The sequence below is a fragment of the Salmo salar genome, chromosome ssa10 (assembly GCF_905237065.1).
Source record: "Salmo salar chromosome ssa10, Ssal_v3.1, whole genome shotgun sequence".
Classification (NCBI taxonomy): Eukaryota; Metazoa; Chordata; class Actinopteri; order Salmoniformes; family Salmonidae; genus Salmo; species Salmo salar.
The window spans coordinates 83,956,756-83,984,403 of NC_059451.1; the positions used below are offsets into that span (position 1 = coordinate 83,956,756).

The 27,648-nt window shown below is 44.2% G+C and overlaps 2 protein-coding genes across 8 annotated transcripts; one reads left to right on the plus strand and one right to left on the minus strand.

Moving 5' to 3' along the window:
* Positions 1–25,476, plus strand: LOC106560914 (septin-7). 7 transcript variants are annotated; one of them, XM_014124354.2, is made up of 14 exons: positions 1–315; positions 7,327–7,423; positions 14,956–15,062; positions 16,485–16,585; positions 16,759–16,893; positions 19,446–19,563; positions 19,642–19,734; positions 19,883–19,979; positions 20,524–20,535; positions 22,529–22,580; positions 22,701–22,829; positions 23,068–23,203; positions 23,334–23,479; positions 23,599–25,476. In XM_014124354.2, exons 1-14 carry the CDS (start codon positions 277–279, stop codon positions 23,636–23,638), a joined length of 1,302 nt encoding a protein of 433 aa, XP_013979829.1. In that variant the 5' UTR covers positions 1–276; the 3' UTR covers positions 23,639–25,476. The 7 variants fall into 7 exon arrangements, with proteins under 7 accessions (XP_013979829.1, XP_045544104.1, XP_013979830.1 ...); XM_045688148.1 differs by having other exon boundaries at positions 2–315; positions 7,324–7,423; XM_014124351.2 differs by lacking the exon at positions 1–315 and adding an exon at positions 6,778–7,054 and having other exon boundaries at positions 7,324–7,423.
* LOC106560915 (C-C motif chemokine 8-like) lies at positions 25,473–26,766 on the minus strand. Its single transcript, XM_014124357.2, has 3 exons — positions 26,493–26,766; positions 26,147–26,267; positions 25,473–25,959 (listed from the first exon to the last, which is right to left on the minus strand). The coding sequence occupies exons 1-3, from the start codon at positions 26,644–26,646 to the stop codon at positions 25,878–25,880; spliced, it is 357 nt and encodes a 118-aa protein (XP_013979832.2). The 5' UTR covers positions 26,647–26,766; the 3' UTR covers positions 25,473–25,877.
* Between the last annotated feature and the right edge of the window lie 882 nt (positions 26,767–27,648).

Genomic DNA, 27,648 nt, shown 5'->3' on the forward strand with positions numbered 1-27,648 from the left:
CGCCTTTTGAGATTTGTAGCTTGGAGAAAAAAAATCCCTTCTGCTGTTCATGATGCTTTACTAGTGGTATGTCGATACCACCTACCCAATTTCATTATTTTGGACCCGTTTAGAGGCATTAGGGTTCTGTTGCTACATAAAGACGTCAAATTGCCTGAATAGGACGTGTCTTTTTGAAAGCAGCGTCTCTAACGCTTTTGTTTCGTAAGTTTTGTTATTTTTTTGTATGACTGATTTATTCGGCTCCTGGGTGGGTGGTGTCACGCTAGTACTACAATGATCGAACGACCAGAATCTACAGTTGCCAGCATTGCAGTAAGTGTTATTCTGATCACATTAAATCAATGTTGATACTCGTGTGAACTGGATTTAAACATTTCCATGAATGAATTGAAACCAATGACTTTATGCAAACGACGTTGTCTCCAACGGTAGAACTCCATTATGGTCCATGACAATACTATAAGAGGAATGTGACCGACAATGCTGATTTCATCTAGCTCTCAGCCAGAGTACGGGTTAATTCCACTCCATTCTCGCGTATAATTGACAAGAAGAGAAGGGTTCCGCGCCCGGTCGTGGAGAGGAATGGACATGCATACTTATGCGCGTTTGAGAATCCACGGGGGAATTTATAAGATGTTTCCATGCCTTGGTTATTTTTTTTATTTGCGCCCGTGATGAAGGCTATTATGTAGTCTTTGATAATGTCATTATAGGCATAGGCTATAAAAAGTGGTCTTAGTCAAATATTGATTAAACATATTCAGTTCATTATTGTATTAGAATGCAGAAAAACGTGATCACTTGACACATATGCATTGGCAAACAGAGAATCCGAATGCAGTTGCTGTCATCCAGCTAACCCTGGTGTGCTTTCCATTCTGCACCACACACCCACATCTTTATTCACAGTCCTCGGATCTCTCTTCTCATTCTCTCTCTCTCTTTCTCTCTCTCTCTCTGTTCTGTCTCATACACATGTATTTATACCTACATCAGTCCCTCTTCAAAAGGTCCCCAATAATTCTAGCTTCTACCATCTGTTACGTGTTAACTCCAGGTGATGAGAGAGCTGAGATTACATCACAGCAAAGTTATATAACCCAGCATGGGTAGGGAGGGAGTATGGAAATTGCTTTGGGGCCATTTAAAATCACTATGTGCTTGTACACATAGTGAACTGTAAACAACAGCAAGATATCAATATTGGATTGATATGAACCCTTAATGTATGTGACCTTTTGCTTGGACCTGTTATTTTCCACCAACAATGTACGTGTGTAAATTGGAAAAACTCTTGATTGCCACCAGGGTTGCAAAGGGTCGGAAACTTTCCGGTAAATTTCAGACATTTTTCTGGAAATTTTCCATGAGAAGTTAAGCCCAGGAATTTGGGGAATTTTGCTTAAAATCATCAAAAAAGTTGGCTTATAACAGTCAACCTTTTTTTGTGGGATACACATAAGGCAATTCTAGGTATTGTGGCACATTTTGGTTAAACTATCCCCAATTCAATGGAATTTCAACCCCCTGCATGCAAAGTGCATTCTTCCATCACATGTATAGCTGATTCTCAAGATCTTGCACACTAATGAGATGCTATTGAGCCCACACTACTACACTGTCTGAGCCAAGGACTAAATGCTTTCTGGTAAGTTTTTATTACAATACTGGGTTGGGTGAATATATTTTGTATGACATATGTTGTTTTTGTTAACTAGTAAGTGGTAGCCTACAGCAAAGTGTGTTTAAATCATTTCTAACTTGTTAACAATTTCTGCTAGTTAGTTTCTGCTATCATGTGGGTTTTAGCTTGCTTGAGCCTGCTAACTGAGGAGTGTTAATTCACCTGTTTCCATACATGTTTCATTTTAAAACATTTATCTAACGAAGGAGTTGATTAATCTAACTGCTTAACTATTTATGGAATAGTTTTTGTTTTTTTACTAATTATTTTACAGGAAAATGCCACGGGCACTATCTGATGTGTGAAGACATTTCACTGCAGCTAATGTAGAAGGAAAAGCAGTGTACATTTGCAAATACTGTGCCAAATCATATGTGAAGAATGCAACAAAGATGCAGAATCATCTGGCCAAGTGCATAACGTTCCCTCAGCGCTCACAAGAAGCAACCTCTGACAAAAGTCTCTCTACTTCTATTCGAGGTGAAAATGATGAATCAGACACCTTATAAATAGCAACAGCTCATGGTCCTGGAATAAAACGCTTTTTTGACTCAATGGAGGAACTTAGTCAGATAAATTCTGATGAATGTCTTGCTCGAGCTGTGTATGCAACTGGTTCACCTCTGATGCACACAGGCAATGTGTATTGGAAGAGATTTCTGAATGTTCTTCGCCTAGCCACCCCTCCAACCAGACATGCTTTATCTACTCATTTGCTGGATGTTGAGTTCAACAGAGTTCAAGTGAAGGTCAAGCAAGTCATAGAGAAAGCAGACTGAATTGCAATCATCTCTGATGGGTGGTCGAATGTTCGTGGGAAAGGAATAATTAACTACATCATCTCCATCCCTCAACCAGTATTCTACAAGAGCACAGACACAAGGGACAACAGACACACCGGTCTCTACATTGCAGATGAGCTGAAGGCAGTCATCAATGACCTTGGACCACAGAAGGTATTTGCACTGGTGACAGACAATGCTGCAAACATGAAGGCTGCTTGGTCTAAGGTGGAGGTGTCCTACCCTCACATCACACCCATTGGCTGTGCTGCTCATGTATTGAATCTGCTCCTCACAGACATCATGACACTGAAAACAATGGATACACTCTACAAGAGAGCTAAGGAAATGGTTAGGTATGTGAGGCAATCTACCTCACCAAGCAAAGTGAGAAGAATAAGAGCCTCCACATTGAAGCTGCCCAGCAACACCCGTTGGGGTGGTGTTGTCATAATTTTTGACAGTCTCCTGGAGGGGAAGGAGTCTCTCCAAGAAATGGCCATATCACAGTCTGCCGACATGGACAGCCCTACCAAGAGGATCCTCCTGGATGATGTATTTGGGAGAGAGTGGTAAGCAGCCTGAAACCTATAGCAGTAGCCATTGCACGGATTGAGGGAGACAATGCCATCCTGTCTGATGTTCAGACTCTGCTTGCAGATGTAAGAGAATAAATCCGTACTGCCCTGCCCTGCAGAGGAAACTGCAGTTCTGAAATACATCAAAAAGCGTGAAGACTTCTGCCTGAAGCCCATACAAATGCCGCAGCGTACATGTGGACCCCAAGTATGCTGGCAAGAGCATCCTGTCTGGTGCAGAGATCAACAAGGCCTATGGTTTCATCACTACCGTGTCTCGCCACTTTGGCCTGGAGGAGGGCAAGGTTTTTGGCAGTCTGGCAAAGTACACTTCCAAGCAAGGGCTTTGGGATGGAAATGTAATATGGCAGTCATGCCAACATATCTCATCAGCCACCCGATGGAAGGGAATTTGAATTTTGTCGCACTCCTCTTTGCAGATCTTCTCCAAGTCATTAAGGTTTCGAGGCTGACGTTTGGCAACTTGAACCTTCAGCTCCCTCCGCAGATTTTCTATGGGATTAAGGTCTGGAGACTGGCTAGGCCACTCCAGGACCTCAATGTGCTTCTTCTTGAGCCAGTCCTTTGTTGCCTTGGCCGTGTGTTTTGGGTCATTGACATGCTGGAATACCCATCCACGACCCATTTTCAATGCCCTGGCTGAGGGAAGGAGGTTCACACCCAAGATTTGACGGTACATGGCCCTGTCCATCGTCCCTTTGATGCGGTGAAGTTGTCCTGTCCCCTTAGCAGAAAAACACCCCCAAAGCATAATGTTTCCACCTCCATGTTTGGCGGTGGGGATGGTGTTCTTGGGGTCATAGGCAGCATTCCTCCTCCTCCAAACACGGCGAGTTGAGTTGATGCCAAAGAGCTCCATTTTGGTCTCATCTGACCACAACACTTTCACCCAGTTGTCCTCTGAATCATTCAGATGGTCATTGTCAAACTTCAGACGGGCATGTATATGTGCTTTCTTGAGCAGGGGGACCTTGCGGGCGCTGCAGGATTTCAGGGCTTCACGGCGTAGTGTGTTACCAATTGTTTTCTTGGTGACTATGGTCCCAGCTACCTTGAGATCATTGACAAGATCCTCCCGTGTAGTTCTGAGCTGATTCCTCACCGTTCTCATGATCATTGCAACTCTACGAGGTGAGATCTTGCATGGAGCCCCAGGCCGAGGGAGATTGACAGTTCTTTTGTGTTTCTTCCATTTGCGAATAATCGCACCAACTGTTGTCAACTTTTCACCAAACTGCTTGGCGATGGTCTTGTAGGCCATTCCAGCCTTGTGTAGGTCTACAATCTTGTCCCTGACATCCTTGGAGAGCTCTTTGGTCTTGGCCATGGTGGAGAGTTTGGAATCTGATTGATTGATTGCTTCTGTGGACAGGTGTTTTTATACAGGTAACAAACTGAGATTAGGAGCGATCCCTTTAAGAGTGTGCTCCTAATCTCAGCTCGTTACCTGTATAACAGACACCTGAGAGCCAGAAATCTTTCTGATTGAGAGGGGGTCAAATACTTATTTCCTTCATTAAAATGCAAATGAATTTATAACATTTTTGACATGCGTTTTTCTGGATTTTGTTGTTGTTATTCTGTCTCTCACTGTTCAAATAAACCTACCATTAAAATTATAGACTGATCATTTCTTTGTCAGTGGGCAAACGTACAAAATCAGCAGGGGATCAAATACTTTTTTCCCTCACTGTAGATGTAGGGTGCTGTGGGTGATTACACCACTGTCACATGCTGATGCACAGACCTGATTACATGAATGTCCCATTTTCCCTGAAGGAACATGCTATACAGTGGTAAGAAAAAGTATGTGAATCCTTTGGAAATACCTGGATTTCTGCATAAATTGGTCATAAAATTTGATCTGATCTTCATCTAGGTCACAACAATAAACAAACACAATCTGCTTAAACTAATAACACACAAACAATTACACGTTTTTATGTGTTTATTGAACACACCGTGTAAACATTCACAGTGCAGTGTGGGAAAATGATGTGAACCCTTGGATTTAATAACTGGTTGACCCTCCTTTGGCAGCAATAACCTCACGCAACTACAGAAAACATTTGGTTATCAGACCTGCACAATGGTCAGGAGGAATTTTGGACCATTCCTCTTTACAAAACTGTTGGGATGAGGTTTTACAGTTGGAATGAGGTTTTGATGTTGGTGTGTTGTGCTTTTTTTTCTCCACACATAGTGCTGTGTGTTCCTTCCAAACAACTCAGTTTCATCTGTCCACAGAATATTTTGCCAGTAGCGCTGTGGAACATCCAGGTGCTCTTTTGCCAAATTCAGATGTGCAGCAATGTTTTTTTTGGACAGCAGTGGCTTCTTCCGTGGTGTCCTCCACATGAATACCATTCTTGTTCAGTGTTTTACGTATCGTAGACTCGTAAACAGACGTTGGCATGTTCCAGAGATTTCTGTAAGTCTTTAGCTGACACTCTAGGATTCTTCTTAACCTCATTGAGCATTCTGCACTGTGCTCTTGCAGTCATCTTTGTAGGACGGCCACTCCTAGGGAGAGTAGCAACAGTGCTGAACTTTCTCCATTTATAGACAATTTGTCTTACCATGGACTGATGAACATCAAGGCTTTTAGAGATACTTTTGTAACCCTTTCCAGCTTTATGCAAGTCAACAATTCTTAATCTTAGGTCTTCTGAGATCTCTTTTGTTTGAGGAATGGTTCACGTCAGGTAATGCTTCTTGTGAATAGCAAACTCAAATTTTGTGAGCATTTTATAGGGCAAGGCAGCTCTAACCAACATATCTCATTGATTGGACTCCAGGTTAGCTGACTCCTGACTCCAATTAGCTTTAAGAGAAGTCATTAGCCTAGGGGTTCACATACTTTTTCCAACCTACACTGTGAATGTTTAAATGATCTATTCAATATAGACAACTACAATTTGTGTGTTATTTGTTTAAGCACACTGTCTATTGTTGTGATCAGATCAAATTTGATGACTAATGTATGCAGAAATCCAGGTAATTCCAAAGGGTTCACATACTTTTTCTTGCCACTGTAGGTGGCACTGTATTTGATGGTCAAAATAGCCTAGGTGTTTTTGTCCCTGCTACTACGGATTATCTGGTTTTATAAGCCACTTCTCTTTGACAGGATGTGCCCTGATTTTCTCCATTGACCTGTTATCATTTTTTTCTAGCACAGTGATTGCACTGTCACACTGAATGTCTTAAAATACAGAAGAGGACGGTGAGGAAGGTTTCCCATCTGCCCCTTAGTCTTGTTGTCAAAAAACAGTTTGGGGGCAAAGAGTCTTAGGATTTAATTTGTCATTGTATGTGTAATAACACATTTGTTATCACAGCCTATAACAATAACACAATTGTTATTACATATTCAATCATGGTTAAGGCTTAAATCCCCTCAAATCTACCAGCTTCTGACCGGTGTGGGGTTGGTTAACGAAGCTTGATGTGGAATAGGATACACACAAAGATTGTCGTAGAGCTTTTTGGGTTAATACTCCACTAACTCCTTTCCTCAAATGGAAGCATTTAGGGCAATTGCCTGTACACCTCCGACATACCACAACAATGTGTTTGCTCCCAAAGCAGCCCTGTTGTGTGTCTCCTGACTCTCCTTGTTACTATAGGAATGAGAGGACACGTTTTCAGGGTGGTAGACAGTGTCTGACTGAGCTGTTGTGTGGGAGTGACTAGTGTGGCCCCTTTTCTACCCCTGTGTTGTCCATTGGGACACGCATGAGAGGTCCTGTGAACAGGGGCGAGCAGTGATCAATTGTTTGCCTTGTGCAGCATGAGTGACAACGCGCTGGGAGAGAGAGAGGATGAGATTAGAGCAGGCAGAGGGAGGAATGGAGAAATACGGTACTCAAGAGAAGGACAACACACAACTTGGGAACGCGTTGGCTGTCATCTGGTGTGAGATCCACTGTCTCCATGACGACGTCTCTCAGATGATGGATATGATGGATATGATACGACTCGTAAATAAACACAGGAGGATCAGTTAGACTACCTTACCCCCTTCCTCTCCTTTTGTACCTATTTTTTTCATGTAATTTTACTCACCTCAAACCCATAACCCTGTTCCCGTTTTACCCCACTCTTTCAAAGGTGCTTTGTCACTCCAGGCCAGAGAAATGCTAATCATGGCCTCTAAAACCAGCTCTTTGTCTCTCTGTGTGTCTGTGTACGCAGAAGTGCTTTTCTCACCCCAGGAGATTCCAGAGTAACTCTGTGTGTTTTCTTCCAGCAGAGGAATCTGGAGGGGTATGTGGGGTTCGCCAACCTCCCCAACCAGGTGTACAGGAAGTCAGTGAAGAGGGGCTTTGAGTTCACACTAATGGTTGTTGGTGAGTCACTTTGTCTGCTTCTCTTTTTATGTGTGGGTCTCCCTGGTCAGGTTAATGTTTGTCTCTCTATATGTGTCTGCTTGTGAGTCTGTCTGTCTGTGAAAAAGGAACATGAAGCATGTCATTTGAGGTTCCATATTTGTTTTGAATGCATTGTATGGATCAATGTGTGTTTCCTATTTCTCTGCATGGAATTGAAGTAAAATGTCACAAAGTTTCAGTGAATTTGTTCATTACTTTTTTAACTCTAGCTCTGTGAATTGGTAAACTGAGTGCATTTAAGAATTATTGAACCACAGAATTCCAATGAACTTGGAATGGAATCTGGTGGCTAAGGAGATTAGATGAGAGTGGAGGAGTGATTGGTTATACCAGCCAGGTCGCTCAAGATCCACTGTGAAAGTAGAAATCCGTCCAGGTAAACAGGACGTCAGGCGACTACTTCAAAAGCGGCCACTAGGGGCAACGGTGAATGCTATTAGAATCATGTAGGCTTGGGTTTTGTTTTGTGGACTGTTCTGAGGGTCGTGTGTTCTATCCCAGTGCTCGGCACTTGTTTTTGATGTATATAACTTAACCTGCCTAAACGTAACCTTCGAAATTTGACGTTAATGGACAAACTTCTGATTCTTCAGTGAGACTGTGAGAGCTGGTTGGTTATACATGCGCACGCACGCACACACACACACACACACATTCACAGACCACAATCACATGTTTATTGAATTGTTACTCTACATGAGGCGATTGATGTGAGGAAATACAGTATTGATCATACTTCACTGATGTAAGGGCTGCCTTCCATGGGAATCAAGACTGGATATTTTTGTTTTTGTCATATGTATGCCAACTGTGCACTCTTGCGCTTCCTTGCGACACACACACTCTCTTTCTCTCAGCCAACCAGCATGACATGTCCCACATACAGAATATCTCCCTCTGGTTTGGGTTTCCTGTTTGGTAAAGTAACACTGTGAAAGGGCTACATGTGCCAGAGGGAGAGTGGCAGAATTCAATGTCAACAGGATTGGAGATCAGCCTTGTTACATATGGGCCTTTCTTTCCTTTTATCTCCAACCCCAGCTGAGCCAAACATTACACATAACAAATGTGAAGTGTGGAAGAGAGAACAAACACAACAGTGCCTCGAACACAAAGATGAGACACTCACACAGACACACACTCACACGGTATAGCTTTTATACTTTAAGACACTACTATTGTGAAACTCTACCAGACACTCATAAAAAAGTTAAGACTTCTGGAGCAATCTCATCCATTCCAGCTCTGACAGACAGACAGGCCCCCTCTCTCTGTGAGAGTTCTAGAGAGAGTCAGAGAACGCACTCCCAGGCTCAGGGCCAGTAGAGCGAGCTATAGCTGGAGTCATGAGGAGATTGGCCTGTAATGGAAGCCAGCTGGGTTCACTGTTTTGACAGGCTGGGGCTCTTTTTGGGAATCCGCTCGCCTGTTAGAGCCCGGTCACTTGGAAGTGTCTCCACTGTTCCAATGTCACTCTGTGAGACTGACGCCACAGGACTTTGGCTTGGGACAATTTTTTCCCTCCAAAATTCTGGAATGGAAAAAACCTGTTTCCTGGCCTTTTGGCCAGCTGGCAGAATTTCTGTACTGAATCTGGGAAAGACTGGAGAGAGCCGGGCTGCTCTACAAAGCAGGTCGTCCAAATCCATGATATACTACAGGAACAAAGTAGAGGCTAAACAGACTACTGTTCCAATTCACCTCACAAGACTTAAGAATTTACAACACTTGGAGCTTGAGCTTCTCTTTACTCAGTCAGTGCCAATAGTAGATCCCAGTCTCTGTTCTGTTCTCTCCTGTCAGCCATGCTGTCTGTCTCCCTTTCTTCATGTTGTGTGTATGAGTTCTGATAAGATGGTCTGACAGGCTTTGCTGCTGACCTGGCAGGGGGATTAACTCTAGTTTTCTTAGATTCACTGAGGCTGAAGGCTTGGCCCACATCTCCCCTACTACTAGGGATGCACAATTAATAGAATTCACATTGAAATCTCAATATTGACACGTGCAATATCCATATCGCAAGAGGTCCATATTGCATGGAATATTTTGAAATGCCACTTAGCCACATGTGACATCCGTTTTTTAGAGTTGACTCCTTTTGTCGTCTCTCTCCTTCTCTTGCAGCTCCTTCCCCACACACACCAAGCCCTGCCTGGTCACTCAAATTAAACCTTTATTTAACTAGGCATGTCAGTTAAGAACAAATTATTATTTACAATGACGGCCTACACCGGCCGAACCTGGATGACGCTGGGCCAACTGTGCACCACCCTATGGGACTCCCAATCACAGCCAGATGTGATATGGCCTGGATTTGAACCAGGGACTGTAGTGACACCTCTTGCACTGAGATGCAGTGCCTTAGACCGCTGCGCCACTCGGGAGCCCTCAAGCAGCGCAGTTTCTAATTTGTTAGATTCACTATAAGCTTGTTCTGTTCGGTCAAATGCTTTGCTTCTTCTCATTCTATTTCTATGATTCAGTTCACCCAAGTGTTTTGATCTACACTGAGTGTACAAAACATTAAGAACACCTTCCTAATATTTAGTTGCACCCCCTTTTGCCCTCAGAACAGCCTCAATTTGTCAAGGCATGGACTCTACAAGGTGTCAAGTGTTCAACAGGGATGCTGGCCTTCGTTGACTCCAATGCTTCCCACAGTTGTGTCAAGTTGGCTGGATGTCCTTTGGGTGGTGGACCATTCTTTATACACGCAGGAAACTGTTGAGCCTTCTACCATACCCCGTTCAAAGGCACTTCAGTCTTTTGTCTTGCCCATTCACCCTCTGAATGGCACACATACACAATCCATGTCTTAATTGTCTCACGGCTTAAAAATCATTATTTTGAAGGGGGGGATACCTTGTCAGTTGTACAACTGAGTTCCTTCAACTGAAATGTGTCTTCTGCATTTAACCCAACCCCTCTGAATCAGGGGATAATAGCTTTCACCTGGTCAGTTTGTCATGTTCCTAATGTTTTGTACACTCAGTTTATATCGCAAGTCCAATCGCAATATTTGGTCAAAAGAATTGCAATTACATTTGTTGCCCATATCTTGCAGCCCTACCTACTACCCATTCATACTCCCCTACCACTATCCCATCCCTATTCCAGGGTTTCCCAACTGGCGGCCCATGTGTGTCTTTATTTGGCCCCTCAAGTTTTCTGAGTACATTTTGGTTTTATTGTTAGACATAAAAGACTGTAAAAACACCAGGAAATCAGCTCCAAGTCATTTTAGTTTTGGGAATCTGTTCTTGAGTATTCCAGCGCAAAAGAGACATGATTGCATATAAGGAAGGTTTGAATTTATTCTGTTTTAGTCAAATATTATATCTGTTTGTGCTTCTTGCGGTCAATTTGTAGTCTACAAATTATTTCTAATTATGTTCTGGCCCCCCCAACCTTCCGCTCAAGAAAGAATCATCCTGCGGCTGAATCGAGTTGATAATCCCTGCCCTATTCTATGGCAGTTTACTTTCACCTATTGGTTTCCTCTGGTTCGTCTTCTTACTGTCATCTACCAACTCTTGTTCACTGACTAATTAGATAGCATTACCTCAAAAGCATAGAACCACGAAAAGAAAGGATGTTTTCACACACAGATTTTCCAGGTGAAGGAAATGTCATCACATTGCAACAAGATGAGCCACTAAGAAAAAGGAAATGTATTTCACATGAGACACAGCAGCAGCGCCTTAGTTTGTGTGAGATCTGTTGGACCGCTTCAGGGTGTGTGGGTGACTCTGTGTGGGGGGAGCTGCTGCTGCTGTATAATGCAGTGTGCACATGTCCTGTATGACCTCACTCGTGCTGATTCTGTCAGTTTCTGTTTAGACTCAGGGGTTCAAAGTGAATCTTTTATAGATTACCCGCTCTCTCACAAAAATCTTGGGAAACTGACTCTCACATTGACTATACAGACCAGATCTTATAATAGATGGTGGAGTAGCTAGTCCATCTGTAAGCCTACCAGAGTATCTCATATAGCCTTATAGCATAGTGTTTCTGGTGTATCATCCTTTTATCTTCCGCCGTATAGTAGTTGAGGTGTGTTTGTGTGTGAGTTGCAGATCTTTATCAGATGACCTTTTGACCCTACTGCAGCCATCCCATCTCCTGATTGATAGAGCTTATCTGACACACTTAAACATCCCTTCTCACACACACACACACACACACACACACACACACACACACACACACACACACACACACAGACTCTCTCTCTTTCTCCTCCCTTCCCCCCTCTCTCCCTTCTTTCCCTCTCTCTCCTCATATAGACATTAGTGCATGTGGACCAGATGTCTCATTTCCCACTGATTCAGGCCCACATGTCTGTTAGTTAGGGGAGGAGAGCTCTGTGTTTGTCAGTGGAAAAGAGCTACAGGCGTACAGACCAGAAGCACCAGGAGCCCCTTTATGAGGGGTGATGAGGAGAGGAACAAGGGGTCTGGTCTGGCTGGGCTAAGCAGGGGAGTGTAAAAGGGGCCTGTCAGGATGTGTGGGGCCAGCTGCTACCCCAGGTTTCATTTTGTTTGGGCATTAGTATGTTGACAGGAAGAGGGAGGAGAGAGAAAAGCCTGGAATGTTAGGTATCTCCTGGGAAACGTGTCCTGTGTGTGTGTGTGTATGTCTGTACCCATAGCCCTGTCAATCTGTCTCGCTCTCTAACTGCAGTTACTGTACTTCAGTACTGTACTTCCCTTCCCTCCCTGTCAGTTTTTTTTTTTCTCTTCACCTGCCTCTTGGTCTCTCCCTCTCTGTCCCCCTCACAATGTTCCCATTATGAAAGAGGGGAAGTAAGGGGCGGGTCACCCAGCCAGCCATCCATCTATGCAGCTTTGGGTCGTCACGGAGAGGGTCTATTTATGGAGAGTGCGTTTCCAGAGATCATGCGGACCAATATTTAATTAAAACTGAGAGGAAGGCTAATTGGGTTGGACTTGCCCTCCGGGGGTGGGGTAACTACTGCAGAGAGACTATCATTGGCGACTCTGTCGGCTCGTTTGCACCACAGAACGGCCACTGTCACAACTAACTATGTGCTATGTCGACTGTTGCTGTCCTGTGATTTTGACCACGATGAGTTACTATGAACTCCAAGGTCAGTGGTTCTTCTAAGTGGAGTACACTACGCAGGACATGAGCTGTAATTTGGCTTGCATCCCCTCTGGAGCAGCTCTATGGTATTTGGTTAGTTTCCTGTGTTCTGGCTGGTCTGTTGTGCAGCTGAGGTGGAGTGTTTGGTGAGAAAGAGGGGCCAGGGGGTGTAATTTGATCCAGGACTGCAGGAGGGGGATGGAGGGAAGATGAGCTGGGGGTTGGATTTTAGATGGTAGGTAAGGAGTCACCTAAAATGGGTCTGGTTCTTTGTGGTGGTGATGGGCCTACTGTATAAAGGATAATAGATATATGGACAGTTATCACGCTGTGATTGATGTCCTTTCTTGTCCACGTGTCAGTATTTAGTTATTCATTTCCCTTCATTTGTTTTTCTAGCCAACATCAGCAGTCAAACTAACAAAGGACGAGGATGCTCTAGTCTAGGAACCAGAGAGAAAAGCTCTTCAGCTATATTTTATACCAGGATTACAATAGAGTTCATATTGTATTTCTGCAAGAGTTATTTAAAGTGTCCTGTGTTTTTTTTCCTAATCCAGTGAACTCCGATCCTAATTCTGTCCTCCCCAGTGTCTAGTTCAACCCAAAACGCAGATCAGTGTCCCAGGAGCCAGACTCAGAACAGGGCCTCTCTCTATCTGGGACTTGTCGATCCATTTTGCATGCGTGAGAGGCAGAGAGAAACAGGAGATCCCAGTGCCAGGTTTTAGGGCCACAGAGAGGGGTGGGAAGATGATGTGTATGACTGGCTTCCATTAAAATTCCTTCATAACTGCTATCAAGCTCCAGAGTAATCTGCAGGCACTGTCTGCTCTCCTTTAGATACATGCCCCTGACCCTCTGTTGCCCTCCACCTATTCCCCCAGAGTAGCGTAGGAGGTGCCTGCCTGCCCCTCTATCCTCCCCCCTCCTGGTTTGGGTGACCTCCAGCACAGGCCGGGTGCTGACAGGTGTACCCAGCAGACAGTGGGTGGGTTTGGTGTATCTTATCTCATGGTTAAACAGTGTGTTTTGAAGGGGGCAGGGGGGAACCTGTGATCTAGTGCTGTCTGTCAGCCAGAGGTGAGCTGCCCAGAGTCTACACCTCAATGAGGGTCCGGGTGAGAGGTGACGGTTAAGAGACACACTGTCTGAAATCGGAGGATTTGACAACTGGCCAGGACAACCTGACGATTATCAGGGACTCCACGGAGTCATCATAATGACTGGTTTGGTTGCATTGCAGGATTGTATGCAGAGCGGAACACATGCAACCCCACAAATCAACAGTCAGTCATTATCAGGAAACGTGTGTTTCCATCAGGAGTGTGACACTAAAGACTTGGGGCGAGCAGGATCAACAACCTCTGCATCATCAAGACAGTTGCTTTGTGAGGTGTTTTTATGGAACCTTTGTTTAACTAGGCAAGTCAGTTAAGAACACGTTGTTATTTACAATGACGGCCAAACACGGATGATGCTGGGCCAATTGTGCGCCGCCCTATGGGACTCACAATCACGGCCGGTTGTGATACAGCCTGGAATCGAACCAGGCTCTGTAGTGACGCCTCTAGCATGCAGTGCCTTAGACCGCGGCGCCACTCGAGAGCCCGAGTTTAAAGTTCATAGTTAGCCATTGTTATGTAAATGCAAGCTGAAAAGTACCAGTGGTCTGGTATTGGCCCCAAGTCAAAGCAAGTATGAGCCTTTTGGGTGAAACACTGAGGTAAATCTGATGGAAACTTGACATGAGTATGGGCTAGCTGTGGGTTGATGTGGGAGTGTTGGGAATGATTGAAAGCAAGGTGGTGGGGTGCCCCCTGCTGGGACAGTGGTGGTAATGCTGCTGTTGCTCTGCTGCTGGTGTGGTGGTCCTGCTGGAGCATGCCAGGCAACCCGCCCTTGACCCTCCCAGAGCACTAGAGCAGTCACTCCCAAGCACAGCTCTGGATATGCTCAATCATTAATCACACTAACTTGTGTGGGAGATGGAAGCTGTGTGTGTTTTATCCTCTGTAAACTAATAAGATCATATAGTCAAACTAATAACATACTGAATGATTTTAATGTCAGGGTGGGAAGAGAGGGTAAGAACGATTAGTGAGAGAGAGAATAAATGTTTTATTAACTCGGACTTAAAGCTTACTTTCTGGCAGATAGGCTTTTGACCTTTTCCCAATGAGACAATAAATCAGCTTTATTTCCTGTGCTGCAATTATCCGGGACAGAAATGACCTTCAAACCCTTGACTGTGACTATGCCACTGCAGGGTGTGTGTATGCGTGAGTATTTTGGTGTATGCATACTGCATAGCCAGATAAAGGCTATATGCTGAATTCCTCATTGTGACAATGATGTAACTGACGTCAGATCTCCTCCCATAGGTGAGTCTGGATTGGGGAAATCCACGCTCATCAACTCCCTCTTCCTGACTGACCTGTACTCCAAGGATTACCCTGGCCCATCCCTACGGATCAAGAAGACTGTGCAGGTAGCCTACAACTCCTTCCTCCACATGTGGAAGTGCAACACAAGCAAAGGCCAAAGAGCACAGAGCTCTCAGGCCAATACAAACAAACCCAATAACCACTGGATGGTCACAGCAGCCAGGCCAGAGGCAGCGCACCCAGAGCACCAGCAGCCAGAGATGGAGCCCATAGTGGTTTGTCCTTATATGTCCTTCATAAACAGAAGAGGGACAGATGAAGAGGCTGGGGGGGGCTAGTTCAATTGATGGGTGCACATTTTAGTTAAGGGTGTTTGGGGAGATTTGTGTGGCCTCTCTTTAGGATGGGGACAAGAAGGGGGAGAGTTGGACTCAGGGGCTCTGGTTCCTCTTGGGGTCAGTAGGGGGTTAGGAATGTTCCCATGAAACAACACCCAGTGGTGACTTTCCCACCAAACACAAGACTCCCATCTCGGAGGCATCCTGGGCCTCGGATTTCTGTCTTTGTGATGTATATACAAAGGCACACACACCAGGGCAGTGTTTGGCTGCTATATTTGGGTTTTTATCTCATCACACTGAGGTGGGAGTTAGTAACTATTGTGAGTCATCATTTCCTGAATTGGAACCACACTTTTGCAAAGCTGTTTTCAAGAAATGACCTTGTTCACAAGAAAACGTGTGACTTCATTTTGAATGTAGACCGACGTAAGTTGTTTTTCAGATTTGTTGAGGCCTAAGATTCCTGGTTGTCTCTGGGGTCCCCGTGGTTCCTGCGGATGTGTTTGGTCCTCCATTGAAGAGTGCGTCCAATGTTTTTACAAATGGAGCTGTTGGGGTAGGCCAAAGCCACAGTGTAAATGTAGAGGGGTAGACTTGGGTCGTGTGCTCTGTGCGGCTGTCTGCTGCGGCTGCCGTGGGCTGAGGGGGGGAGGAGGAGAGTATTTATATTCCAGAACAATCTCTTATGTCTGTCAAATGGTCACATTCTGTCTACTCAAATTTCACTCAATTGATGGGTGTACATTTTTTGTTTTTTTTTGTTTTTCTTTCACTGAAATGGATTTAAAAGCAGACACACACACACACACACACACACACACTCTTCCGAAAGTATTTTGAGTGCTTGATATATGCCCTGCTAGAAAAGAATGTGCATCTAAACTGAAGTGTTTTGCAAAGGAAAATAATTTGTGTGTTTAGAGAGACTGAAAGAGGTCAACCCAAAATAACTACCCTTGTGAAAGTATGAGGCAGCCGAACAGAAAGCAACTGAAACAAACAACAGCGGGAAGCGAATTTTGCATTTGTCTCCTAAACCGTGAAAAATCGACCAGCACCATATCACTGTCACAGCTGCCATTTTCCCCCCCAGGACTAACAAGCTATAGATGAGCCGTAGTGTATGGGGGAGCTGAGAGATGAAATGGAGTTATGTTTTAGAGCCACTGTGGTGCTGTTTTGCAGGTGGAGCAGTCCAAGGTTCTGGTGAAGGAAGGAGGTGTCCAGCTCACTCTCACCATCGTCGATACGCCAGGGTTTGGAGATGCGGTGGACAATAGTAACTGGTGAGTATTGGGAGTGAATGTGAGCATTTATGAAAGATATGGTGGAGTTTGTTGTGTGGGAGTGTGACACTATGCAATATTCTCTCTGCGTCACTGAGAGCCTAAATCTAGAGGTAAACAACATTTTCCTATTTTTCTCTCTCTTTCTCACCGCTCTCTCATCCCCCTCTCAGCTGGCAGCCTGTCATTAACTTCATTGACAGTAAGTGTGAGGACTTCCTGAATGCAGAGTCCAGGGTGAACCGACGACTGATGCCAGACAACAGGGTTCACTGCTGCCTGTACTTCATCGCCCCCTCTGGCCACGGGTGAGTACTGACAGACCTTGGGGGAACAGTCCCTTTGTGATCATGTACCAGTACTACATTGATGTCATAGGAAGTATAGTATAAACTTTTTGATGGCTAAATATATGAAGCCGATGCTACCCACCTTGTCTCATAAAGAGACTCGTATGAGCTGAAACACATTTTAAATTATAACAAATGTTTTTATACAGTATGTGTGCTGTAATTCTAAAAATTCTCTATGCTGCTTCTGAGTTAGGAGTGGCCATGTCTTTCCATGTGCATTAACTCTGTGTTGTATAAGTCATGACGTTATGCTTTTGATCGTGTGTGTGTGTGTGTGTGTGTGTGTGTGTGTGTGTGTGTGTGTGTGTGCGCACGCCTTTATCGATTATCTCTGCTTGCCTATGTATGCGAGCCCGAACGTGAACATGAATGTATGAGTGGAGTGTAGGCTCATGCGTGAGTTCACATATGTGAGTGGGAAGCGAGACAGAGAGAGATGTAGGCTGCCAATGTTGTGACCTACTAGGTTGCATAACACCCACTAGACCGAGGATGAGATGGAAGCGCTCTCACCATCACTGAGCCAGCCAATCAGGAGGAGGCAGCTCACTGAGGAGCCCCTGAGCTCAGAATCCCTGGGAATGGGATGCTTTATTTTCAGCTTAGAAAAACGCCTCCGTAGCAAATCAGCTAGGCCCACTTTTTGTGTTAGGATCTATCCAATCCTACACATTTTAACCAGTCAAATGGTTGCTGTAATTATATGTAGCCATATAAGGAGGACTATGGACACTGACGTGGTTGTGACATTATATAAGATCAGGAAAATGTCCGTTGTTAGACCGACACAAGGTAATGCATTAAGAGATCAGAAATCATGTCAGTCCTTGCCTCTGATAATGTGGAGACAAATTCAGAACATGACCTTCCTCCTCTGCCAGGTCTGTCTCTGTCGCTCTCCCCACACTTCATATGCCCCCTTTACTCCTGTGACCTGTAACAGCGGGTCTGTTGCTCTGTATATTCCTGGAATACACAGCCCTCCCCACCCCCATTACCCTTAGTGCTTTGCCCCCTCCAGCTCTCCCCTCCAGCTCTCCCCTCCAGTCCCTGGACAGAACTCACTCTCTCAGGCCACAGAGAAGAAGAGCCCCTTTGTCCACCTACTCCCTCATCAGCCAGAGTGAGAACATCACAGAGAGAATAACAAAGAGAATCCCTCATGTTCCCACCATGACATAATTGTTAGTGGTCACTGACTGGGAAAAAGAAGACAGAAAAATTCACTATATATACAAAAGTATGTGGACACCCCTTCAAATTAGGGGATTCGGCTATTTCAGCCACACCCGTTGCTGACAGGTGTATAAAATCGAGCACACAGCCATGCGATATCCATAGACAAACATTGGCCTTACTGAAGAGCTCAGTGACTTTCAATGTGGCACCGCCATAAGATGCCACCTTTCCAACAAGTCAGTTCGTCAAATATCTGCCCTGCTGAGCTGCCTTTAAGTGATTTTATTGTGAAGTGGAAAGTCTTAAGAGCAACAACGGCTCAGCCGCAAAGTGTTAGGCCACACAAGCTCACAGAACGGGACCAATGAAGTGCGTAGCGTGTAAAAATAATCTGCCCTCGTTTGCAACACTCACTACCGAGTTCCAAACTGCCTCTGGAAGCAATGTCAGCAAAAGAACTGTTCGTCTGGAGCTTCATGAAATGGGTTTCCATGGACGAGTGGCCACACACAAGCCTAAGATCACCATGCGCAATGCCAAGCATCAGCTGGAGTGGTGTGAAGCTCGCCGCCATTGGACTCTGGAGCAGTGGAAACACGTTCTCTGGAGTGATGAATCAGGCTTCACCATCTGGCAGTCCGATGGACGAATCTGTGTTTTGGCGCATTCCTGGAGAACGCTACCTGCCTTGATGCATAGTGCCAACTGTAAAGTTTGGTGGAGGAGGAATAATGGTCTGGGGCTGTTTGTCATGGTTCAGACTAGGCCCCTTAGGGAAATGTTAATGCTACAGCATACAATGACATTCTAGACAAATCTGTGCTTCCAACTTTGTGGCAACAGTTTGGGGAAGAACTTGACTGGCCTGCACAGAGCCCTGACCTCAAGCCCATTGAACACCTTTGGGATGAATTGGAACGCTGACTGTGAGCCAGGCATAATCGCCCGACCTCACTAATGCTCTTGTGGCTGAATGGAAGCAAGCCCCCGCAGCAATGTTCCAACATCTAGTGGAAAGCCTTCCCAGAAGAGTGGAGGCTGTTATAACAGCAAAGGGGGGACCAACTCCATGTTAATGCTCATGATTTTGGAATGAGATGTTCGACCATGTGTCCACATACTTTGGGTCATGTAGTGTTTCCAGTGTTTTCTTGCCACTGGTGGCAGAACGTGTACTAACTACAGAGAATTATTCAGGACTGTGTCACATCAAAGCATAAGTCAGCCTTCCCTGCCTGCCTATGTTTGCCTGACTGACTGTGTATCTGTTTTGACTGTGCAACAACAGAGCCTCAACATATTTTTTAACTGTGTAAAATGCGTTGAAGGCTGAAGCCCCTGGACATTGAGTTCATGAAGCGTCTCCATGACAAGGTCAACGTGATCCCTCTCATCGCCAAGGCAGACACTCTGACACCTGAAGAATGCCAGCTGTTCAAGAAACAGGTGTGTGTGTTCATTATTTGTGTTTGCACAAACACATGTGTATGGCAATTACTCATGTCATTTTTACCTTCAACTCAGATCATGAAGGAAATCCAAGAACACAAGATCAGGATCTATGAGTTTCCTGACACCGAGGACGATGAGGACAGCAAGCTCATCCGGAAGATCAAGGTAGTGTCCAATGAGAGAGAGAGACCGATACGGTCATTAGCATCAGTCCACACTAGTCCCTATCTGCCATTTTGTTTTGCCCCTGTCAGTTATCTAATAGGTTGTCGATACTGTACACTGATGAACTGTCACTCTCCCTGTGTGGCAGGAGCGGATGCCTCTGGCAGTGGTTGGCAGCAACGTGGTGATTGAAGTGAACGGCAAGAAGGTCAGAGGTCGTCAGTACCCCTGGGGCGTGGCAGAAGGTAGGTTCAGTATGGGCCTGGCTGGGTTCTCTGTTCTCTGTCTGAGATGAGACCGTGGCATGGTATTGTCTGTGGGTTGTTGTTCTGGAGAATGTTATTTATTAATGTCACTCACTGTGCCATGCAAGTGGATGAAGCATGGAAGTGTGGAGACCTAGTGTAGGGAAACTGCATGGCCTCCCAGGAAATTCCCCCCTTCCCCCAGAGAGTGTTTCTGACAGGGATTCTGGAAAAGGGGGACAGGGTTCTTCTACTAGGGTATCATGGTCTCTCTGGCAGTGAACACTGTACTGTACCACCCCAGGGACTTCAGAGAGCGAGACCTTGCCACCCCTTTTTTTCACCATTGGCCACAATGAATCGTTGTTGTTGTTCTCCGCTTGATTTTCTTTTGTTTTTAAGTTCCCTGAAATCCTTTTTTTTTTTCATTTTCAAGTGTTGCTCTGTGGTTGACCGTATCAGTGGTTGACCGTATCAGTCTTTCACTTTTTCATTCTTTCTTTTCTCTTTTTTCTTTCTGTCTATTCTTTTCCATGACTGACAGAGGGCATTTTTGGTAAACAAAACCATCTCTCACATTTGATACCCCTCTCCCTCAGGCCTTCCTCCCCTCTTCACTTTTTGTTGCTGCGACATTAGGTTGATGGTCAAAGTGGAGCTCTTACTAATTGAAGAACCTATAGGCTGCTCAGTGCTAACGCTTCTCCTAGAATAGAGCGACATCACCCTCTAACTCATGTTTAGAAGTACCTGATTATCTTAAAGGGATACTTTGGCATTTGGGCAATGAGGGCCTTTATCTACTTCCCCAGAGTCAGATGAGCTTGTGGATTACCATTTTTATGTGTCTCTGTCCAGTATGAGGGAATTTAGAGCTAGTTTCGTGAGCCAACGCTAACCAGCGTTGGCACAATGGCTGGAAGTCTATGGGTATCGACTAACACGTGAGATAAAGGGCCTCATTGCCAAAATCCTGAAGTATACCTTTTTATATTAAGTCATACCTTTTCCAGAACTGCATGATCTACCTTTATTCGTTTTAATCGTCATTTGGCCACTCGTCAACACTCAATTGTAGAACTGTTAAGAGATACATTTGCACAAACTTTTTGTAAACATAGTATGTGAATGTATACATATTTTGCATGCATTATCTACGAACAGTCACTTCTGTATATACACTCTGTTGCTCTAAATCCTTGCACCGTGATGCTGTTTGCTGACACTCCCTCCCTGTAGTTAACACAGGGGGTCCATCACACATACTCCGTTGCATATTGATTCATAGAACATTTTACAATAAGTTCTTTGTCATGGGATAAGACATTTTTCTCTGTTCTTGGCTCATTCAATGGAAACCTCCATGCAGGTATCATAATCTAACGACCATTACTAGCTAAAGCACTCGGGCTTAAAACTCCTGATGGGCAGCTGACCTCGTGCGCTAGCAGTGATCGTACTCTCAATGTTGCTTTGTTTTAACGGCAGAGCACTGAAAACAACAGTGAGGAGGCAACAACCATTCAGTCCAGCGTACATCAGGAGTTTTCAGCCAATCGGCCGAGGGCGTGTCTTTCCATTAGAGCTACAACCCTGCTTTGTTGTGTCCCTATGACCCTGTGACCCCCCCACCTCAACCAAACCCTCCTCCACTCCCGTCCCATCACTGAGGCTGGCCTGCCCTGCCAGCCCTCATCTCCCCTCATGTAACCCCTCGTTCAGTAGACAGTCAGGGTGGACAGACACGGGTTACAGGGGTCACCTGGGCAGGACCTGGGTTCCTGTGTGCCCTCTCCTCCCTCCCGTCAGAAGTCACTCAGGTAGGTGACAGCAGGGGCTCTATGCATGCACCTCACGGGTAAGATGTCCTCTTCCTGAGATCCACAGCTGCCAGCGTGATGCACGTTAGGCTTAGCCCCAGATAAGGGGCCTGGGGAGAGGAGCTATGTAGTAAAGGAGCCATGTTTTGATCAGGAAAGAGAAGGAATCCACATCCTCAGCAGCAGCACAGTGTCTCTGCGGTCCTTTTCCAGAATCCCATGTGATCTTTTAACCATGTGTGTGTTTAATCAGCTGAAACGTATGTCTTAGAGCAGTGGTCTGTCTGGTCTGTGACATGTCTGTCTGTTGACTACTCTATGTACTGTATACTACTGAATGTGTGTGTTTGAGCAGTGGTCCAGTGAAATGTGTTTCTGTCTTAGTGATCGTTTTAACCATGTCTGTGTTCACTGAGCAGACACATTCTTCTTTACAGTCTGACTGTCTGAGCACGGGTCCTTTTGGCCAATGACTTTGTGTTGTCTGTGTGTTTGACTACCTAACAGTCTCATCAGGTAACTACCTGTAATAAGAGTGTACACTAGACTAGCTGAGCGACCCAGTGATTTTTGGCTCCGTGAGTAGAAATTGTCCCTTTGATCCGAGAGCCTTTGTAATGTTACCGGGAATTCTGGGAACTGGTGTGTATTCTACCAGTACCCAATAATGATGGATGGCGATGAGATCAATCTCTGTGGGTCTCTGACATCTCTCTCTTCCTGTTTTAGTGGAGAACGGGGAGCACTGTGACTTCACGGTCTTACGGAACATGCTGATCAGGTGAGAGACAGAAGATGCATGTCAATCCTTTTATTCATCCATTATTGTCAGTGAATTATACCACGGTATTTACAGTGATATAATTATTTGAGACCCAACTTCCCCAATTCTCTCCTGTAGGACCCATATGCAAGATCTGAAGGATGTGACCAACAACGTCCACTATGAGAACTACCGCAGCAAAAAGCTTGCTGCCGTAACCTGCAATGGAGGAGTGGACACCAGCAAGACCAAGAACCAAATGACCAGGTAGGAGAGAGACCTTAATCATCAGAGGAAATACCATAGATCTGATATGTTCAATAGTAATCAGACAGACTGAGAATCTAAAAAATGCTGTAAAGCTTATTTCATAGATTAACCTGACGTTTGAGTCATACTGTTGTTAAGTGACAGTGACCAGACTGTATTAGTTGGGATGTGCTTTGTTAATCACTGGTCACTGTTAGTGATTCTTGATGTTTGGTCCTTCACCTTTGACCTGTAGGAGCCCCCTGGCCCAGATGGAGGAGGAGCGGAGGGAACATGTCATGAAGATGAAGAAGATGGAAACAGAGATGGAGCAGGTGTTTGAGATGAAGGTCAAGGAGAAGAAACAGAAACTGAAGGACTCTGAGGCTGAGGTGTGTGTGTGTGTGGGTGTACACCAATTGGGAGACATAAGGACAGGAGAGGTAGAGAGCCTCAGTAAGTTTGGATGTGTGTATCTGTATCTGTTTTATTCACAAGTAACACATTTGCCTCCCTTCTCAGCTGGAGCGACGCCACGAGCAGATGAAAAAGAACTTGGAGGTCCAGTATAAGGAACTGGAGGAGAAGAGGCGCCACCATGAGGAGGAAAGGTGCAACTGGGAAGCACAGCAACGTATACTGGAGCAGCAGAAACTTGATGCTTCTAAGTGAGTGGCTGACATATTTCATTGTCCTTGCTCTTATTCTCTCAGACAAGCATATAGTATGTTTTGTCTATTTCTTTTGAAATATTAAATAATTCCCTTTTACTCTTTTTTTTTTACAGGACCATGGAAAAGAACAAAAAGAAAGGAAAAATATTTTAAGTTGAACCTATTCCTTCAATTAAATATTGCAAACTCGTTTTTACATCCTTTTTGATGCTCACACAATCTATGACCCTCAAACCATATACACACACACACGCACGCACGCAAATAAGCCGCGTTCATACTGCACTTGGCTCAGGGCTAAGAGGGTGTTCACACTTGCACATTCTAAAGTGGGCTAGCTGGCCCTAGTGTACTATTTAGGCATTCCATCCCAACCTCTCTTACATGCAGTACATGTCATACATGGACCTCACACATGCATCTCATTCAGTACATACAACACACCCCAATGTCACACTCATACACCACTATACACACACACACAGCCACATCCCTCTTTTGGGGGTCTGCCAAAACCTTTTATTTCTATTCTTGACAAGGAGGAAATGATGTCCCTCTGATCTTTGGAGTTTTACACATGGCAGGCACCATGCATAGCCATCCTATATACTAGTGTACTACAATCTGTTCTCTAGCTAGCTCAGCTGTTTCTTCCAGCAGAGGCCGCTCAAGACCATTCACAAGCACACTCCATTGTGACATGTGTAAACACAATTACGTACACTCGGACATTCCCTGAACTCCTAGGACATGTGCATGTAAACACACACTTGTAGGTGATTATTAAGGGTTCGAGTCAGGTGGGAGTGTACAAGAAACAGGAAAAGTATTGTTTGGAATTATGACAGTGAAAAGCCAAGTCGAGATGAAAATGCGAGGTTCAGGAAAGGGGGTGATCTATCTTAAATGTGTGTGTACTTGTGTGTGGGTGCCTGTGTGCCTGTGTGTGTACAACTGTAAACCATGTGTTTGTGTCTTCTATTTTATGAATACAAGACACATTTAACGGTATAAACAGTAACATTGTCAGTGTCATAACATTCTCTGGATACTGAAGCAGATAATTATGTCCCTATTATATAGATAATGTTACACAAATCATATGGGTGTCTAAAACAATGATAACCGTGATTATGGCAATGTCTTATATTGTGAAGTGATGGATTTTGTCAAAGCCCTGAACCTAAAGCCCTATCTATTCCTTGTCCCCTCTCTGTCTCGTCCCTGTTCTGAAGACTGTACCGAGAGCTCTAAATGCATGGGTTTGTCCCAAATGCATGGTGAGACACTGAGACACATTGTGTGACACCTCTAAACCCTTACCTCTCTGAGGTCCGTCAAGTTTTATTTTAATATATTATGTATGTATGGTTGGACAACTAGCCCTTGAATCCAGTAGGGTCATTAAGAGGTTCAACAATTATTATTTTAGTGTAGTCTTGATTTTACAAACCTCTAGAATCTTAAAAGATGCACTTGAAGACGTGCAAAAGGGACACAGAAAATGCACAGATAAATACAACACACATAAAACCCCTGTAATTTTCTTCTGGTTCACATGGAATGGAATTGACTGTAAATTGTTATATACTTCACAACTGAACACAAACCCCAGAAGACAACCTCTGACCCAACCTACACTGCCTTCACAAGCCACACTCACACACACAATATAACTCTATGCCAACTGTATACTTTCTCAGGGCCAGTCTCTTGTTGCAGGTCTCTGAGTTGTAATAGTCAGAAGTTAGTCCATGGTCTGAGAAGTCTTAAAGGCTCATTTGAGCTCAGGTCTGAGACAAACTTTTCCTAAATCATTCTTTAACCACTCCCCTATCTAATATTGTTGAAGGTAGCCATAACTTTAGGAGTTTTTGTTATTGTTTTTTATATATCTACACTCTTCAGCTTTATTCTGTTCTTCATTTTATTATCATCTGTTCTCTCTAACTGTACATTATTAATATTAAAGATGAGAAGGTTATGCTTAAGTGAAATGTTTCCTCTCCTTTTATTAAAGCAGTGGATTCTCACATACAGTACATTAAAACACAATAACGTGCCTGTGCATCTTAACACTCATATCAATTACATATATTACAAAATAGTTATTGCTGCATTCAAAGTGATAAACATGTCACTTTCTTACTGTTAAGTGTTATAGGAAATAGTTCTGAAAGTTTTTATAGTAAAGTGAACATATGCAGTAAAACATGGGGTAAGATGATAACCAAAAGTTTGGTGCCATCCAGTGAGCTACATTAAAACTCTGTCTCTGCTTGTATGTCGAGCATAGAGTAGTTTTCATGGAGCTGGTGAGGCTTGAGTCATGATGAGGTTGTCAGGGATGACTGGAACTCTCAGTGCCTCTACCTGTGGCCACAGCTGCTGGCTACTTGAGCCGGTTGAAGGCTTTCTGTACCCACCGCTCACTCGACTGGAAGCAAATCAATTTCCGCTGGACAGTTTTGACCCTGTAGTAGAGAAATAATGGTACAAAGAAAAGGGTACTATTCAGACGGGTATTCCTTTTATGACTGTTGCAAGTCAGTGAAAGTCACTAGTTCTTTAGTCTTCCATAATTGAGACAATGCAAGGGCCTCAAACTAAGCGTTTGTGCTGTTGGACTCTGGCATCAGTGGAAGAGGAACAAACACTTACACAAATCCTGGTAGGGGGCAGCCAATGTGAGTCTTCTGAATTGAGACAATCTTATTGTAGAGGACTCTCCTTTTGAGGAAGCTGAAACAGCAGGTTTCTGGTGCTGCCTGCAGTCCAAGAGCTGTGTGGGGAGAAGATGGGTCAATTAGAACTTCCTTGTGAAGATTTCCTAGCATAAGCCATGAGGCAATCAACCCAAGATAAGCATGACTATCTTACAGGTATATAATCAAGATCATAAAAGGATAACTTATCCAAGTGCCCCTATCAAGAGGGCATATAAGCACCTACTTGGGTTACATCCTTCTGTTAATGCACAATCCTTCTGAAAATGTAATGAACTTACGGGTAGCATAGGAGTGGAACACTGTCAGCAGCAATAACCCAAGAGCCAAGCAGGTAGTCTTCATGATGGTTTGAGATGTCGAAGGTCTGGCTTTTGCTCTGTTGTTTTCTTGGTTCCTCTGTAGTCTGAGTCCGTAAGAGTTACATCTCCCCATATAAATACTGTCCAGATGCGTAATGGAACTTCCAGAGTTATATTAATATTTCGTTGAAGAGTAGGTGCCATTACAAACTACCATTACAATCTCAAAATGTCCCTACGCCCACATAGCTTGCCAAGTTAACCACTACTGATCAATGGCTGTAGTCTTTATATTCACTTCCTTTTTGAGAGGTAGGGGACTGTAAAGATGATGGTGTGAAGATAAGATTCAATGCAGTGCCACCACAGTACTTACAACTTCTCTCCAGCAAAACTCTGTCATTGGAAAGCTGATGACGAATCTTCACAAGAAGTGGATCAAGCAGGAAGGGGTCAGACTGTATGACAAATATTTTTTCCTCCTACTGTATTTCATCAGCTATTTGAAAACATGCCATAATCAAACAACATCCATTCAGCAGTCCTGGAAGAAGCTGAATCTTCAGATGTGTGACTTTGTATGTTGTCCTCCTGCATTATTTAGTTGTAATAGATCAAATTTGGCTATACAATCACAATTACCACAAGCCTTAAAGCGGCAATCAGCAGTTAAAGCAATAACATGGATGGGGTTGGAGAAATGCAACCGCTCTCAAATTCATAGACAGAGCTATGTAAACCATTGGAGTAAAACACACTTATATTTTTACAAATTAATACAGAATTAAAAGCTGAAATGTCTTGAGACAATAAGTAAGTCAACACATACAATTAGCTGTAAGGTCCATCAGTTGAGCAGGGAATTTCAAACACAGATTCAACCACAAAGACCAGGGAGGTTTTCCAATGCCTCGCAAAAAAAGGCACCTATTGGTAGATGGGTAAAAAAACTAAAAAAGCAGACATTGAATATCCCTTTGAGCATGGTGAAGTTATTAATTACACTTTGGATGTTGTATCAATACACCCAGTCACTACAAAGATACTGGTGTCCTTCCTAACTCAGTTGCCAGAGAGGAAGGAAACCGCTTAGGGATTTCACCATGAGGCCAATGGTGATTTTAAAACAGTTACG

What these genes read in the sequence shown, in the direction of transcription:
- LOC106560915 (XM_014124357.2), bottom strand. Translation starts at nt 26,646, where the DNA reads ATGGGGAGATGTAACTCTTACGGACTCAGACTACAGAGGAACCAAGAA. An exon ending in GTTCCACTCCTATGCTACCC is followed by an intron (nt 26,268 to 26,492) that starts GTAAGTTCATTA and finishes CTCCCCACACAG; the next exon opens with CTCTTGGACTGCAGGCAGCA. An exon ending in TGCCCCCTACCAGGATTTGT is followed by an intron (nt 25,960 to 26,146) that starts GTAAGTGTTTGT and finishes TCTCTACTACAG; the next exon opens with GGTCAAAACTGTCCAGCGGA.
- LOC106560914 (XM_014124351.2), top strand. Translation starts at nt 6,896, where the DNA reads ATGAGATTAGAGCAGGCAGAGGGAGGAATGGAGAAATACGGTACTCAA. An exon ending in GCCAGCTGTTCAAGAAACAG is followed by an intron (nt 19,564 to 19,641) that starts GTGTGTGTGTTC and finishes CCTTCAACTCAG; the next exon opens with ATCATGAAGGAAATCCAAGA. An exon ending in AGCTCATCCGGAAGATCAAG is followed by an intron (nt 19,735 to 19,882) that starts GTAGTGTCCAAT and finishes CCTGTGTGGCAG; the next exon opens with GAGCGGATGCCTCTGGCAGT.